The sequence below is a fragment of the Motacilla alba genome, chromosome 13 (genome assembly GCF_015832195.1).
Source record: "Motacilla alba alba isolate MOTALB_02 chromosome 13, Motacilla_alba_V1.0_pri, whole genome shotgun sequence".
Lineage (NCBI taxonomy): Eukaryota > Metazoa > Chordata > Aves > Passeriformes > Motacillidae > Motacilla > Motacilla alba.
The window spans coordinates 2,647,223-2,663,443 of record NC_052028.1 but is presented as its reverse complement, the minus strand read 5'-3'; the positions used below and the strand labels follow the sequence as shown (position 1 = coordinate 2,663,443).

At 41.5% G+C, this 16,221-nt stretch overlaps 1 protein-coding gene across 13 annotated transcripts in view; it reads left to right on the top strand.

Moving 5' to 3' along the window:
* Window positions 1–16,221, top strand: part of LOC119706729 (ankyrin repeat and KH domain-containing protein 1) — a 100,649-nt gene that overhangs the window by 13,235 nt on the left and 71,193 nt on the right. For all 13 annotated transcript variants that reach the window (XM_038150673.1, XM_038150684.1, XM_038150682.1 and 10 more), the window contains exon 2: window positions 1,527–1,680. In XM_038150673.1, coding sequence (XP_038006601.1) covers window positions 1,527–1,680 — 154 coding nt within the window. The remainder of the gene's footprint in view (window positions 1–1,526; window positions 1,681–16,221) is intronic.

Below are 16,221 nucleotides of genomic sequence, written 5' to 3'. Positions count from 1 at the left end.
TCTTATTTTAGCACCGTTGCTTGGGCTAGGTTAGAAATCTTGCTTCTCTGAGCACCAAACCAGAGCCTGCTGCCTTACCTTTAATATTGGTGTCTGGCACACAAGATCTGCTATCTGTAAGCTGGCTGGGGTCACAAATACCCACTGAGCTGTGGGCCTCATGTTTGGTGTTCCTAAAAAGTCACGCTTGCTCCCCCATTCCCATTCTATTCCAAAGTGAGCATTTCCCTGGCACACAGGGCTGCCTGGGACACCAGCGGATAGTGTTACAGCCATTTACATATCAAAAAGGGGAAGAAATGAACCAACCCGAGTTGCTCTTGAATAGCAGTGCTCTGTGCTGCTCCCAGATCCTGTTAACGTTGTTCACACAATGGAGCACTTAATGAATTTGCAGATGGCCTGATTTTTTTATTTTTTAAGTATAAATTTTTCCCTTTCCAGGGGAAACAAGATGTGGTAGTTTTCTGCTGGGGTGAGAAAAATAAGGGGAAGTATTTTGGGGAAAACTGAGAAAGGGAGATGAGACTGGGGTATGAAGTGGGAGAGGACAGCAGTGGCTGAGTAACAGGAATGTCTCGTTTCTGTGGCAGATCTAAGGCACCAATAGTGTTGGTACAGATAACAGACAACATCTAATTATGAAATAATGTTTTTGTCTTAAAATACTACTGAAAATAGAGGAAATTGTGTCTGAGCTTGGGAGATTCTGAAATGTAGCTCTGCTCTCTTTAGAGTGTGAGTCAGGTATCCTCCTTGTTTACTCTGGCAAGCTGTCATAAAACTGCAGTGTGTTATGTTGAGTAATTCCATGGGCTTGTGTTTGGAGGTCACGTGGGGCACTGGTGGGACAGCATTATTGCTGCTTGCTTGGAATACCTGCCTGCTTAATCCTTCTGCAGATCTGTTCTTGTCCAGAGAGCAGAGCAGACTGGGCTAATGCTGAGTGCCACCTTGGAAACAGATGTTTTGGTGTTAAGTTTTGGTCAATTCTTGTGCTCCTGCTCAAAACAAACAAAATCTTTGTGCTACCTCTGTTGAAAGTACCTTTAAAAGAGAAATGAAAGGCATCTTGGGAAAACATTCCATCTTTCCCTGGCACTCAGATAGGTCCAGCTGTACCACAATCATTACTGGTGGCTTTTATTAATAACATGGTAGATGAGCTTCTGGTGGCAAAGATGTTACAGCTTCTTGTGTCTGCCTGCTTGGGTGGTTAACTGTGAAAGCATGCATAACAATTATTCAGTACATTATCTGAGTTGACCTTGCTGTATTTAAGGTGTTTTAAATTGTAATTTTCACATAATTTTTTTTATGCAGGGTTTTTGTATTTTGTGACTTTAGCTACCTCTTCAGTGAGTTGGCCAGATGTTTTTCGTGGTTTTGTTCTATGTTCTTGGCAGTTAAAACACAGTCATGACAGTACAGTTAGATTATTTTCATGGGGGTTTTTTTGGGTAGTGTTTTAAATTTTCTTTAAAGCTTCAAAAATGGTAAAATTGTTTTTCTAATTTGGCAAACAGGTTGAATCATTTATTTTGGACCAAGAAGATCTTGATAACCCAGTACTTAAAACCACATCGGAGTTATTCTTATCGAGCGCTGCAGAAGGTGCGGACTTGAGAACTGTGGATCCAGAAACACAAGCAAGACTAGAAGCCTTACTGGAGGCAGCAGGTACTTTCCTTGTGTAGTTCTTTTTCTGAACCTGACTTGTACACAGATCTGGCAGCACATGAATTTTGACACTAGTGAAGTGCTCAGGAGTCTGGAAATTTCCCATGATGAGCAGAACATGGAAAAGAAGCTCATAACTCTTAAAAGTGTTGCAGGTTGCTTAGTGCACTCTTTCTGTAATTACACAGTTAGAAAAATTAATTTGAATTAAATGGTATTTCATTGACTTGAGATTACATTTGTTATGAGAGGAAGAATTAATGGGGAGAGAATAGAAGGAAGTAGACTTGCTAAAAGGACTTTTTTTCCTGGTGTTTTGGTCAATATATAATTATAAATTCATTACTCCAGAAATTTACAGGTAAAATACTTTTTTCTCTGTTTTAACATTCACAAGAGCATTTTTGCAGTCTGTAGTTCTGAGGTATCACTGTTGGAAAATACATATTAAACATTCCTGTTTTGGAACCAGACCTGATGAACATAGTTGCTTCTACATTCATTAGCTTAAGAGTGAAAGCTTGACTAGTTCAAATCGTCCTGCAGTTTGTGACTGGGATGTTTGTAATGGATTTGGAAATTATTTGTTAGTTTCAAAATTCCATGAACAAAAAGATATAAAACTCCTGATGTGAAACAAATCACATTTGATCATCATGGGTGTATACTCAGACGTGTGGTGTGCTGAAATTGGGGTTTTCACACCTTACTTTGGAGCACTGAAGGAGTTACATAAAATAACACTTATTTGCAGTTGTGTAGATGCTAAACTGTGTACAGTTTTAAAGGAGAGCTTTATTCTAAGGAAGCAAAAGGGGCAGGGATTTGGGTTCTCTTTGCATTTTGGATTTGAAAAAAACCCAACGTAGAACACAGCGCAGCTTTTGTCAGCAGGAATTTGCAGCAGCCTATCCGCTGTAATTCTTGAGGACCAAACTTTGTTTTGTGGGGAAGACAGGCTGTTCCTGGGATACTACATGCACTAAGGGAATTTGAATAATTTACTCCCTTTTTTAAGCACTTTTAAAAATGCAGATCAGTTCTTCTCATGTACCTGGTGGCTGCTGTGTCCCAAAGCCTGTTTCTGGCTTTATGGATTGCTGGTGGATCTGGCTGGTGTTACGGGGCAGTGCTGGGGCTGCAGTGCTCACAGGGATCTCACAGTATCTGACATATCCAGGAGGTACCTTTGCTGCTTGTAGCCCCTGTGAGAACGCTGTACTCAGATTTCTAAGCAGCAGTTGGGTATTTGTCCCCAGGATTAGTTAATTTGTTTTTTAGCTGAGGTTTCCATGTCTTGGTTTTCCCAAGTACATGAGCAGAGCGGAAGGAATCTGGAAAGAAGAGCAAATAAAAAAAGGAGTGCCTTTGTTTGAGGACTTCATCTCCTCTCTAGAAAGACTGGACAAAATTAATGCCACTTGATGAATGTGTGAGATCAGAAGCGGAAAATACTCTGGGGAAAGTTCTCTAGTTAAGCTGTATGTGTATTTCCCCCTGTGGATTGGAATACTAAAAATATCAGGCTAACCTAAAGAAGCTGCTGTGAATCTGGTAGTTGATTAATAAAAGCCATAATTTGACAGTGATTGAAAAGGAAGTTAGTGGTTTTGGGAGATGTCCTAATATCTTCCCTGGATTTATCTGCCTGGTTTGGATGCAAATACCCTTTTTAACCCTAAGTGAGCTTCTAGGCTTCCATCATGGCAGCCTAGTGTTGGGCCTTTGTATTCTTTTACAGTTTGGCAAAAGCAAGTGATTTCTGCTGTTCCTTTAGTCCCAGTTCAGTCCTCAGCATTAAGAATAGCTTGGAAAAGTAGGTGGCAGAACTATGGCTCAAGCACATTTAAAGCCTTGTCTGTGGTTTCCAGGTGTAACTTGGCCTTGTTTGTGATGATCCCCCTGTGAGAGGCTTGATTCCACCTTATGTATAGGGTGAAGAAAATCAATCTTGTGTTCAGTGTCTTGGATTTCTTAGGATTTCTCACATGCCAGGTTTGTGGATGTGTCATTAGGATCTTAATGAGTACGACTTGCAAAACTAGTTTTGCTCATTCTTCTTGAATCCTTTACTGCTCCAATCTCACAGGGACATGTTGTTTATTAGTTCTGGAAGGTAAGTTCTAGCAACTGCAGCCACGTGGGAAATTGTTCTTCAAAGTACTTGTGCAAAAGTGGTTTTCAGCTATTGTGTACTGTGTGATCTGTAGGAGCTGTGTTTTGTTTGTAAGTAGCTGTCTTGATTTGAGAGCTGCTGCCCAGGCAAGTGTAGAAGCCAGAGGTTATTTGAACTGCTTGAAGATGTTTCTGTAGGTTGTATTTACCCACCATGAGAGTGCTGGATATTTTTTCACTTGCTTGTTTGACTTGCTTATTCTGTTTCAAGGATTGTGGATGTTGAAGGTAAGAGCCTTAAGCCAAATTTCTTGCAAGAGGGTTGTGTCTCACCCCCCTTGGCATAGCAGCAATTACACACGTGTACATATCCATGCTCACACACAGATTTCTTGTTTTTCTCTAAAAACCTGCCTGATTAGCTTCAGTTTAAACAACCATACTTTGTTCTGTGAAAAAACAGGCACTTTATCACTGTATTAATGAGCAACTACCTTTACACAACTGTCAGTGTTTGTATTATTTAAAAAAAAAAAACCAGCTCTACAATCTGATGACCAAGAGACCATTGTAAATATCAGTTCTTTCCACCTTCAGAAACTGAAGATAAATTAAAACAACTGAATGGTGTTGTTTGGTAAATTTTAACCTAAACAAACCAAGTCTTGTATATCTTCCTTCAGTTTAACTCCTATTAGCAGAGAAGGGTATATTCCATAGGTAAAATAACCTATGGAATGAGACCCATCCTGCTTGGAGGATGTTTCGATTTTTCAAGTTGTAATTAAATAGATTATTAGTATTCTGAGAGTGGAGTTCTGTTCTGCACTAGAAACATTTCACCCCACTGTTAATTAGGGTACTGTGGATTTCTTAAAATAATATTTCAGCTCTGAAGAGTCCTGATTCTTGTGTGGATCTTCAGAAAGAAAGTATTAAATGCCCTCTTTAGGGGCAGAATTTGACAGCTGGAGATGAGAGCTGTTTGCTACTGGGAATGAATGGTTGGAGTGTTGGGAGCTCTTGTTTTTCTTGGTGAGCTTTTTGTGGGTCCTCAGCACATGTTGGTGAAAGGGCAAAGTGGGAAAATTCCAACAGGTTAAACCCGTTTCATTTTCTGTTGTATTGGCATCAGGAAGGGGAAATTACTCTCTTGTGTTGTGCAGTGTCTTTCTGCAAGTTGTTTTTGAGGATAGAGAAAGGTGTTGGTGCAGGCACATGGCCAAATAAAAATCCTGGATGCCCATTTGGTGTACTCTGCACCGAAAGCACAGATTTCTGCAGAAAGTTGTGAAATGTCAAAATGTTAATCCCTGCAGTTAAAATACCCTGTTGATAGTGTTTCAGCATGGTTTGGCTGAGTTTTCTGGGAAGTGACACAGAGTGTTACTGAACTGCTTTTTGACTTGAGGAAATAGCTGGAGTGCCTGTGTCCCTACCAGCAGAGATTTTAAGTGTGTTCCTTCTCAGTCTGAATGTTGAAACACTTTGACAATGAAGCATCAAAAAAAATATGCCGAAGAAAGTGGTAAAGAAACTTCAGCTGCCTTTGGGGGACATGATGTTCCTGTATCTACACAGGGAGTGGTTCTGTAAGCAGTGAGTTCTTCAGGACTCCCACTATTGTTTGCAAAGAGGCTTGTGAGGAAAATATTTTGAGAGGGAGAATGTTGAGCCAAAGGTTTGTTTAATGAAACATGTGAATAGTCTGTTATGTTCAAACAGGGAGCAGAGTTACCTTTCTTTTCTGATGAAATACAATATTAAAGGTGATTGGAGACCCTCACAAATGGTTGGGTGTTTTTGGGACATTGAGGGATTAATTGTAGTGTAAATGGTGAAAGAGAAATCAAGTTCTAATAATGTGTCTGTTTATACCTGTGAATTTCAATAGTTCACTCAGGCGTGAGAGCCTGATACTGCTCTTTGGAAAGGCTGATAGGGTGGTGGTGGGGGGAATAGGTTGTGTATTTTGGAGCTGGGGAAGGCAAAAAGTGGATGTGATCACCTGCTTAGTGGAAATGCAGAACATAGATCATTATATGAGTGAGCCCAGATGAAATCCGCCTGCTTTAGGATAAACTGAAAGGTTAGAGTAGATTCAGCAATTGTGGAATTGAGTGTTTTCCTCTGTATATGTATATTTCTATTTACTCACTTGCCAACCTATTGACCAAACCTGCTGCCTTTTTTTCCCCCTTGTGATGTGATCTAACCCGTTCATTATTCACTAACAACTGGGGTTACCAGGGAGTGAGCTGTGGTCTAGAAGAACAGTGCCAGAGAGGCACAGCTTGCTTTCATCCTGCATCTGAGGGAATCCCCAGAAAGTGACAGAGACTGGGCTAGAGAAATTCTTTGATCATATTCTTTGATTCATATTTATGATGAATAAGATGCATATGTGAACTTGGTGTTTCTTTTCTTAGGGCTGATGAGTAACTAAGCTGTGATTTAAATGAAGGGGCATTAGAAACTTAATGTCTGAAGGGTTGTCCAACCTGCACTTGAAACTATAGAAGTGGGGGTCTACAGGAAACAGACTCATGTTTGTCATTTTATTGGTTGCACCTCTGTGCCTGTGGAATGTAGCAAGTGCATATCTAGATCTGTATTGGTGTTTTGAAATAAAGAAAGGAAGCAGGGTCTTTTTGGGGGGAATCAAAGAGGATTGCTGGAATTTGAGCAAAGATGTAACTTTATTGTAAGAATGTTGCAATATCAAATTTGCAGTGTGTTTAGCATCCTTCAACATGGCCAAAATCTTACCTTAGTCCACTTACTGTAACTGATTGTAAACCAAGAAAGGCTTTTCACCATAATTTGATCTAAGATACTTGATGTGTACAGTGTACAGAGCAAATAAGGGAAACAGTTTTCACTAGGACAGTTTGAACAGGCTCCATTGGAGGTGTTTCTTTAGAGATCAAAGCAGCCCTGCCACTGAAATCACTACTGGCTTGTTCAGGGGAAAGTTCTGCCTTTTGAGATATTGGCACTTTACAATGACTTACTCATTTTCTTTCTTCACCATCTAAAGATTCAGAGTGGGAAGGAATATATGGTATGTGAAACATAGAGATTTGTTGTGCTTTTGAGTAAGTTGGATAAACTCAATTGAGTGCATGTAATTAAATTATTAATATTATATCTCTCTGAGATTTTGCATGATTTAAATATTTTTTCTATTCTAGTAGGCTTTTAGATTAGAAAAAGTCTAGTCTAATCCTGCTCTTAGTCAAATTAACTTCCATGCTTTGACAGTGTGTTAAATGTATCAGCTTCATTTTTTTTAGCTGTTTTCCAGATGGATTTTGCTGTGAAGAACAATCTCATTGTCATAACACTTAAATTGCTGCCTTTAGGTATCAGATGGCTAAGTTACCTTACCAGCTCTGAAAGCTTTACTTCTGCAATTCTTTGGCAAAGATGATTTTAACCTTTCTTCAGAGGGGATGGGGAGTGGGAAGAGACGAGACAAAAACTTACCAGTTTTATTTTGTAAAGTATAAAAATTGACCAGGGTTCTTCTCAATCTCTCAAGTTGCCTACATATTTACATACATCTGTGTATGTATGTCAGAGGTAGTCATAAGTAATCAGTAAGTTCTTCATGATTATACCATAAACAATTTGTGCAATCCTCCTTTTAACAAGATTTTTTTCTGTTCTGGATATAGTTTTTATTAACCCAGCTTCTCCTTTCTATTTTTCTTCTGCTGTATTTTATTTTTCACGTAAGCTGGATTCTTCTGTAAGATGAAACACCCTTTGCTCTCTTGTTCCAATATGGGAAACGTATTATTGCTGGTTAAAAATGTTTTCCCATTCAGTATTGATTTCAGTACTTCTTCTTATGTTAGTACTTGGAGTAGCTTCAGCCAAAAGGAACGTAGGGAGAGTTTGGGCAGGAGAAAAGCAGCAGTGCTTTACTGCCAGTCCCGTGTAGTGCCTGCATTGAGATGGGATGTATGTGGTGCAGGGTTGTTCTCTTTGGTCCGTGTCCCTGCCTCCTCTCAGCAGGTGGCTGTGGTGTGGTGCAGGGTTGTTCTCTTTGGTCCGTGTCCCTGCCTCCTCTCAGCAGGTGGCTGTGGTGTGGTGCAGGGTTGTTCTCTTTGGTCCGTGTCCCTGCCTCCTCTCAGCAGGTGGCTGTGGTGTGGTGCAGGGTTGTTCTCTTTGGTCCGTGTCCCTGCCTCCTCTCAGCAGGTGGCTGTGGTGTGGTGCAGGGTTGTTCTCTTTGGTCCCTGTCCCTGCCTCCTCTCAGCAGGTGGCTGTGGTGTGGTGCAGGGTTGTTCTCTTTGGTCCGTGTCCCTGCCTCCTCTCAGCAGGTGGCTGTGGTGTGGTGCTGTCCTTGGGATGCTGGGGGCGAGGGGAGCCGAGATGGGAGCTGTGGGAAATGAAGCAGTTACTGCTCTTGGAAGTTGGAGTTCACCAGAAAGTGACTCTTCTCCTGAAAGGTGTCAGGAGAGAGAGGAAGGAATGAGGAGGTAGACAAGCCTGAATCTCTTGCTTGTATCTTCTGCAAGAGTCTTAGTAGTTTATTTAAAAAACCTGAATTACACTGACTTGAAATCTATGTTTGCTTTTTTTCGTTGTTGTCTGCGTTTGTCAGTCACGTAGTTTCCTTAGCACATGGTGATACAATCAGAGTTTAGAAGTGTTCAAAAGAGAGTTTGAATATTGGCTGGGTGCTTTGGGGTGTGCATATGATCAGATCTGAATCAGTTTTTCAGATTTCCCTTTTTGGGATTTTTAAAAAAAACGTCCTGTAGCTTAATATTCAAGCGTGGTGGCAGTAAGCAGTGCCAGCCACTTACTCCATACTGGAGTGACTGGTCAGTCAGGTCGGTAGTCTGGATGTGAGCCACGCCTCCCGGAGCTGAGGGAAGTGTCCTGTGAGGAGTCACTGACTGGAGCAGGGCTGTTGGCTGCCAGGACAGTCTGGGTCATGTTCTGGGTCTGGGGACACCCTCCTGGGGTGGGCTGTGACACATCTGTCTATAACACTTCTGGCAGTTCTATAATCCTAGCAAATGTCTGGGGTCTTTTAAAGTGTCAGAAGTAACAGATTTACTGAGCCATCAATACTTTGCAGTGTGAATTGGTTGATTTTTAAAAATTGTTTATTCAACTTTGACAAAATGTTACTGTTGTATGTTTAGGAAGTAATTATAAGCAGATTTCTAAGAAAACAAATTAATATAGTATAATATTAATAGTACATATAATATAGTATATGCATAGCACAAATGATTAAGTTCTGTTTATTTGTAGAAAGTCAAGCTAGTTTTCACCAGATTAATGAAAAACAAAATATGTGAAATATCTTTGATTCTGCCTATGGAAACAATTGGCTTTTTTTACAGTGGGGTATGAGCATCTTAGTTCCCTGCTGTAAATTATTTTGTGCTGTTTTACAGACCTTACTTTGAAAGCTGAGAACTTAAATCTCTAAATTTAAAACGAGCTGTAATATATTAAACATCTTGCACAAAAAGGCAGGTTATATTCTTTGTGAATATGAATTATTTAAATACTTGAAGATTCAATACATATTAGGATATGATAAAATAATTATTGCATTTCATAAAGTTATCCTGGTTATATTCATCAGGAAAGTAGTTGCAGTGGGAGCAAAATGCACAGTGCAGATCTTCAGGGACTTTCCCCCCTATGTAATAAAACTTGCTTCCAAACCAAGAATTGTTTACTTGTCATTTAGGCATCACCTTTCTCTGAAATTCTGCACAGCTGAATTCAAAACTTTGGCTGAAAAAAGTCTCTGTAGATTCAGTTTTATCTTCTTCTCTGCCTTCTCCCCAGGCAAATTCAGCTGTGCCATTCCTGCTGGGTGGCTTCAGGAACTGGTTAGACAGACAATCTCTGGTGCTGGAAGCTCCAGAGAATGCCAAGCCCATTGCAGTCCTTGGGATGAGAAGGTTTTTTGGACTGCCAGTCCTGAGTGTTATGTATTGAAATATGTAACTCAAGGGTGAAGGGAACACTGAGCTGCTTCCTTTGGAAGAGCTTTGTGAGGGAAGGAAGAAAGATGGAGTAAAGCAGTTAGTGGTTTTTGGTGGCTTTGACTGCTTGTTCAATGCATCTCATGTTCAGTGTTCCCTTTTCCAGTGCAGCCATCCTTAGAGCTGATTTGCAGACTGATATCAACCTCAGTTTCTTTTGGTGTTTTTTTTTGGTTTTTTTTTCTGAAAAACATCTAACATTTTTCTGCCCTTAACTCATGTTCTTTAGGCTTTCATCTGCTCTTGTTCTCCTCTGGAGTCTCTGTACATGATCTCTGTCCTTCATAACTTTTTGCCCCAGATGAGTTGTGTTACTGAAGCTGAGCTCTACTGATGCATGGAGAGAGGAGTGTTATTTCATCTGTCCTGCAAGCTGTGTTTTGTTTATAAATCTCCATTTGTTGTCTTCCTTTTGCCTATGTTTTGCAAGTTGAATTTGTCTTTAAATCTGCCACTACTTTTCTGAAGAGCTATAACAAATTATTCCACATCTGTGCATTTGGTTATTCCTGTGTGTGCAGCTGACTATTCCTGTGTATGTGTGTGTATATATCTTTTTTTCTGACACTTGTGTTTGAATATGTCCTTTAAAAAAAACCTTCTCAACTCAGAATCATTATGAAGGCTAAAATTGTGTCTTTGCTTTTAAAGAACTAGTTGGCTTTTGAGTAGCAAGAAGAAGACCACAGCAAGCAAGGATGTTCTAACCAACCTGGCCTGACTTCCAGCTGGCTTTGTCTAGTGTTGCCAAAACCAAGGAAGCAGCATGTTTTGGAGGTTCTGGAGGGAAAGCAGGAAGATTTGCTAATGAGAAAAGGATAAACTTGCACTGTGGCTGTGCTTTTGGCTATCAGCCTTGACCTACAGCGAGAGCACCCAGTACCTGATCCTCCCCAGCAGCAGAGACACAGCAAGAGATAGAGCAACTTTATTCTAGTCTTTACACAGAGTAAGAGCAAAGACCTGGAGAATATAGTGAAAGAAGTTTGCTTGGGTGGAACCGTAATTGGCTGGACTTTTCCATACTCACTGCTGGAAGCAACTCCCTCCATTGGATTCGTGCTTGTTGCAGTTTCCCTCTCTGCACTTCTCAGTGCTCCGAAGAAGCTCAGTAGAACTTGCTCTGCGTGGTGCCACATCTTGGATTCTGTGACCTCTGATGGACAGAATCTCCCATCTGAAGCACCAGAGCTTCAGAGACATGGAGCTGGGTGAAAATGCATCTCTTCCCTTTTGTTTTTAAAACTGCAAGAGAACACTGCAAAAAATAAATAGATGGGATGACCTCCCCTGGGATGTTCTTGTAGAGGAGTGTTAGCAGTAGATGGGTGTGTTCTTTCTTCAAGTTGGGTCATGGTAGAATAAATTCTGTGTTTTCTTTCTGAAGACTAGTATCCTAATTTTTGGTAGTTTGGTACTCCAATCTACTGTGGCGTTCTCAAAGGTCTTACTTTCAGGATCTTTTGTTATGCAGCATGTATGTAATGATGGCAGTACTGAAAGGCTGTGGATTGTTTTAGGCAGAGGAGAGGGTTTAATGAAGAGTTTCTCAAATGTTCCATTTGAGACATCAATTTATACACTAGTCTGTGCTATACACCATTAGTGTGGTGATTGTTTATTTAAAGAAGTGGTGCACTCGATCACTCTCTGAAAATACTCTGTGTTTTGGCTTGCTTTGCCATACATAATTAGCATAAACTGGGGGCTAAACCTGTGGGCTTCTGAGTTAGCTCAGTGATGTTACTGGCCCTCAGTTAGCTCTTAGATCTTTGCTTGAAAATGTAGTAGTATTTTCAAATGTCTTTATCCCAGATAGTCACTGGGTACTGTACTGGGTCAGAGCTGCTTTGTGATTCAGGAAGGCAATTCCAGCCCATTGGGGCTCAGTTTGCCAGAAACCCTGAGGAGAGTTCAGGTGGGCTGTTTGTCTATAAATGGCTCTCAAAGGTTACTTGAGTTCTTGCCTTCCTGCATCTCTGTTGTGCAGGGGGGTCATATCCTGGAGTCAGTCTCCACAGGGGTGTGATACTTTCCCTTCCTTTAGGTTACTCAAAAAGCAGAAAGTAATTCCTGTGTCTTCTCCTTGTCCCACTAAATAGGTGGGAGTGTCTGTAATGTAACTTGTTGTCAAGGGACACAAGCCCTAAAGAGGATGAGACATGAAATTCTGAGCTGAGTTAGAATGCCAGAAGTCAAGAACAGGAATTCTCTGCACCTTTCTCAGTGCGAATATTTTTTTCTTCTCTTAATATTTTCAGGGATATATGAGGTTTTTCTTTGCTCCCTACCCTCCCACAATGGACAGGGCCATTTCCACGTTCCTCCTTCCCTTGTTAGTAGCAGTCTTAGCTCTTTGACATGTATCTGTCAGATTCTTGGAGCCAAGGAATTGTCAGACTTGAAATGAGGAAACATTTCTCTCTGATAAGCCATGAAAGGAGGAACCAGGAAATGAAGAATAATTACCAACCACTAGCTGTGATATTTTTCTTTACGATAATTAAATAAATGGTACATTTTTCCATATTTGATGGCACAAAGCCAAAAAGTTGTAGCTTTCTTTACAGAAGTCATAAGTTCTGCTTCTGGATCATTTAGCTAGCTGCATCACTAGCAAGTTTGTATCACTTCTGTAAATGCATCCCATGCAAAACCAGGACACCACCTTTGCAGTTGAATGGGTAAATACTGTATGCACTGCAATCTTAGCTTAAAATGAATTCCCCAGGAGTGACTTAGGGGTTTAAAACTACTTCATATAAGCACCCAGAAGCAGATTCTTCCTTCTCTTCCTTCACGTAGAGGAGTGTCTGAGCTGATGTCCAAAGCTTGGAATTTGAGCAGAGCTCCTGTGGTTCTGGCTGGGCACTGGGTGGGTGACCCCAGCTCCTGTGCAGGAATGGGCTGGGGTGCTCTGGGATGCTCTGGGGTGTGCTGGGATGCTCTGGGGTGTGCTGGGATGCACTGGGATGCATTGGGGTGCACTGGGATGTGCTGACATGCGTTGGGGTGCTCTGGGGTGCACTGGGATGTGCTGGCATGCGCTGGGATGCGTTGGGGTGCGCTGGGGTGCGCCTTGATGCGCTGGGGTGCACTAGGATGTACTGAGGTGCTCTGGGGTGCGCTGGGATGCGCTGGGATGCGCTGGGGTGCACTGGGGTGCTCTGGGATATGCTGGGATGCGTTGGGGTGCGCTGGGATGCGTTGGGGTGCACTGGGATGCGCTGGGATGCATTGGGGTGCGCTGGGATGTGCTGGGGTGCACTGGGGTGCACTGGGGTGCTCTGGGATGTGCTGGGGTGCGTTGGGGTGCACTGGGGTGCTCTGGGGTGCACTGGGATGTGCTGGGGTGCTCTGGGGTGCACTGGGATGTGCTGGGATGTGTTCAGTGCACTGGGATGTGCTGGGGTGCTCTGGGGTGCACTGGGATGTGCTGGGATGTGTTCAGTGCACTGGGATGCTCTGAGATGCGCTGGGGTGCTCTGGGGTGCTCTGGGATGCTCTGGGGTGTGCTGGGGTGCACTGGGGTGTGTGTGCTCATGCTCTGCTGGGCAGGCTGGGAGCAGGTGACTGCCCAGCTCGGGAGATGTGCTGACGCTGCCGTTTGACTGTGTCCAGTTCAAAGCCAAACAAAGGCAGCTGAACAATTCTGCCTGTGGCTGAAGTTTTCCCTTAGCTAATCACAGCAAGGCTGGCGAGCCGGGTACAACCAGGAGAGCATTTGTTTTAAGTGTATAAGTATAAAATGGAGTTGAATACTCTTTGGTGCTGCAGCCCTGGGGAAGGTGTGGAGGGTTTGTGGCAGGGGGAAATAAAGAGGAAAGGAGGACTGGCAAGGGAAAATGCATTGGGCACCCAAGTAGTTTGCTGTGGTTTTGCTGCTGTGGCAAATGATTCTGGGTGTGTATTGCTGGCTTTTATGTGTGTTAAGGGTGGGAAAAAAAAAATCCCTGACTTGGTCATTCAAAAAAATTTTAAAACAAAGTGCTAAGCTCCTATTTTAACTGTGATATCCAGTGTAACTCCCATTTAATCCCAGCAGAGCACCAAAACAAATTCAGGTTTTTCAGAGTCACGTAGATAAACCACTGTTTAATCCCATTCTTTTCCTTTATAATTTGAATTAACGTTAGTACTGTGCTTTAAATATTTTTCTCAAATCTTATATTTTCTTGCAATCAAAAGCAAGTTGGGAAGAAGGTCTCAGTTGCCAATGGGTAAGAGTACTTTTTCGTTAAAAAATGAAAACCAAACCAGAACAAACCCCAACAATTTAGTGAAGTTGGTAGAAACAGTTATTCTCAGACAGAATTGGCAGTTGTTTTCACTGTAATATTGCTTCTGCCATGAGTGTAGTTGCTGCCTTTAAACACAAGGTAACCCCCAGGAGTCAGAGTTCCCTCCCCGATGGTCACCCACAGTGAGGTGGGTGGAAAAGCTGTTTGCTGCTGCTGAAGTACATCTGCAATCATGACACCAGAGTAATTCATGATGCTTCCATATAAACTACATGCAATATGTGTGGGATCAAAGTGCATTTGTTTGAGTGATCAGCAGCATTTTCTGCACATATGTCATGAGTGTGTCTGGAAGTCGTGTTCCTGTAAGGGGTCAGCAGTGTTGAGGGTTGCATCTGGGAACTTCTTGCCTTGTAGTAAGGCAAATGTTTCTTTGATAGAGATTTAAGAGAAATAAAATCTTAAAAAAATGAAAAGTTTAAATTCCTTTATAAAGATCCTGGATTAGGGAACAAACATTTGGAACAAACATTGTGAATGAGTTACGGGAAGGTGTGCGAGGTGGGTTAGATGATTTAGTGGCTGTTTGCTGTCCTAGTCAGGCAGTAATCTGCTGTTCTTGCATGGTTTTCTCTCCTCTTACCAGTTCTGGTGGTGCCTAGAAAGACCTTTTGCTGGTCAGACTTACCTTGTGCTGAGAGTAAACTCCCTCTTCTTTTCCCCAGTGTGAGGGCAGTGGGGGAAACATGGGGAGAAGAGGAGCACAAAGTCATCCTTCTGGAAGTGGCCAAGTGTTAGATTGGCACAAAAAAAGCTCATGTTATTTTAGCTTTAGAAAAGGTAACTTAGTGTTCATACCTGGGAGAAAATGGATATCTAATGAAAGCTTGCAAAAAATCAAACTGACAGAAAAATGGAGAGTTCTGCTGTAGCAAAGTCTGGCACGGTCAGGATTTCAAAGAGATGAAGTGTTTTGAGGAGGTAGTTATGTGGATAATTTTTCTGGTATTATTCTGTCCTATTTGACCTCACATATGTTAACAAATCTCTGCTAAAAGGTTTAAACCAATCTTTTATTTCAGTGTTCTAAGCTAAAATATGTCTGGTATTCCAATTCTGTCAAATACTCGTATTCTTCCTTGCATTCTGAAAACAAAGGAATGGGGTGGATTGGGTTGGTGGAGAGAAATTAAATGAAATTTCAGACTATTTGGGAAGATTGGATTTTTTCTAGAAACATCTGTAAGTCTATGTAAGGCTGGTTTTCATTGCTGAATTTGCTTGCTGGGCTTCCAAGCATTACTGAAAATGGAAGTTGGTGGCTGAGGTAGTGAATTCCCTGATTAGGTAACCCTTATTGAAGTGACGTGAGACTAAATTGAAATCTAAATTTATAAATTGATACTTGATGAATCTAATTTCTCAAAAGAAATGTTAATGAATATTGGCTAGTTAATCAAGGATTTGTGTTTGTGTGGAATTTAAAATTAGTTTCAGAGTGTGAGATATTTGAGCACACTAATGTACAAAGGAGATGTCTCAAAAAGGAACCCTTGCCATCAAAATGTTACTGAAATAACAGTAAGAACTAACTGTAGCTGGAGAAGTACTTCCTGGCTTTTAATTCTGGAAAAAGAAAATCTTGCTGCTACAGCTGCCATCCTGGAAAGAGGAGAGAATGTGGTGGAGATTGCTGGCTCCTGTTCCCACAAGTGCATTGAAATAGATGTAAATGTAAGTGTAATATTAAGAGTTTGTAGTGTCAAGTAAGTGAAAACTGGGAGCTGGAATTAGGGGAAGTTTTCTCCCAAGGTGTGTGTATGTTGGAATGGCCTTCAGGGGTTTTTTTTCAGGCATTCCCTCTCACTTGTGAATATTGCTGGTGGATATTGTGGGTGATTTCCTGTTATGTTTGAGAGTGGATTTGTGAAGAAGGGATATTTTGAGATAAGGACCATGAAATACAGTCCAGAATAATAAATTTCTGCTTTTGCCAGAAAATGCTTAGCAGATGATCTGAACATGATTTTTCAGACTGCACTGAAAATGTCATTTTTGAACATCACAGTTTGCTGTCAGGAATATGATTTGTAGCAATTGAGAACTCAGCTGCTCTTGAAGTCTATGGGGAGCTGTGATGGTGACACATGAAATATTGTAAA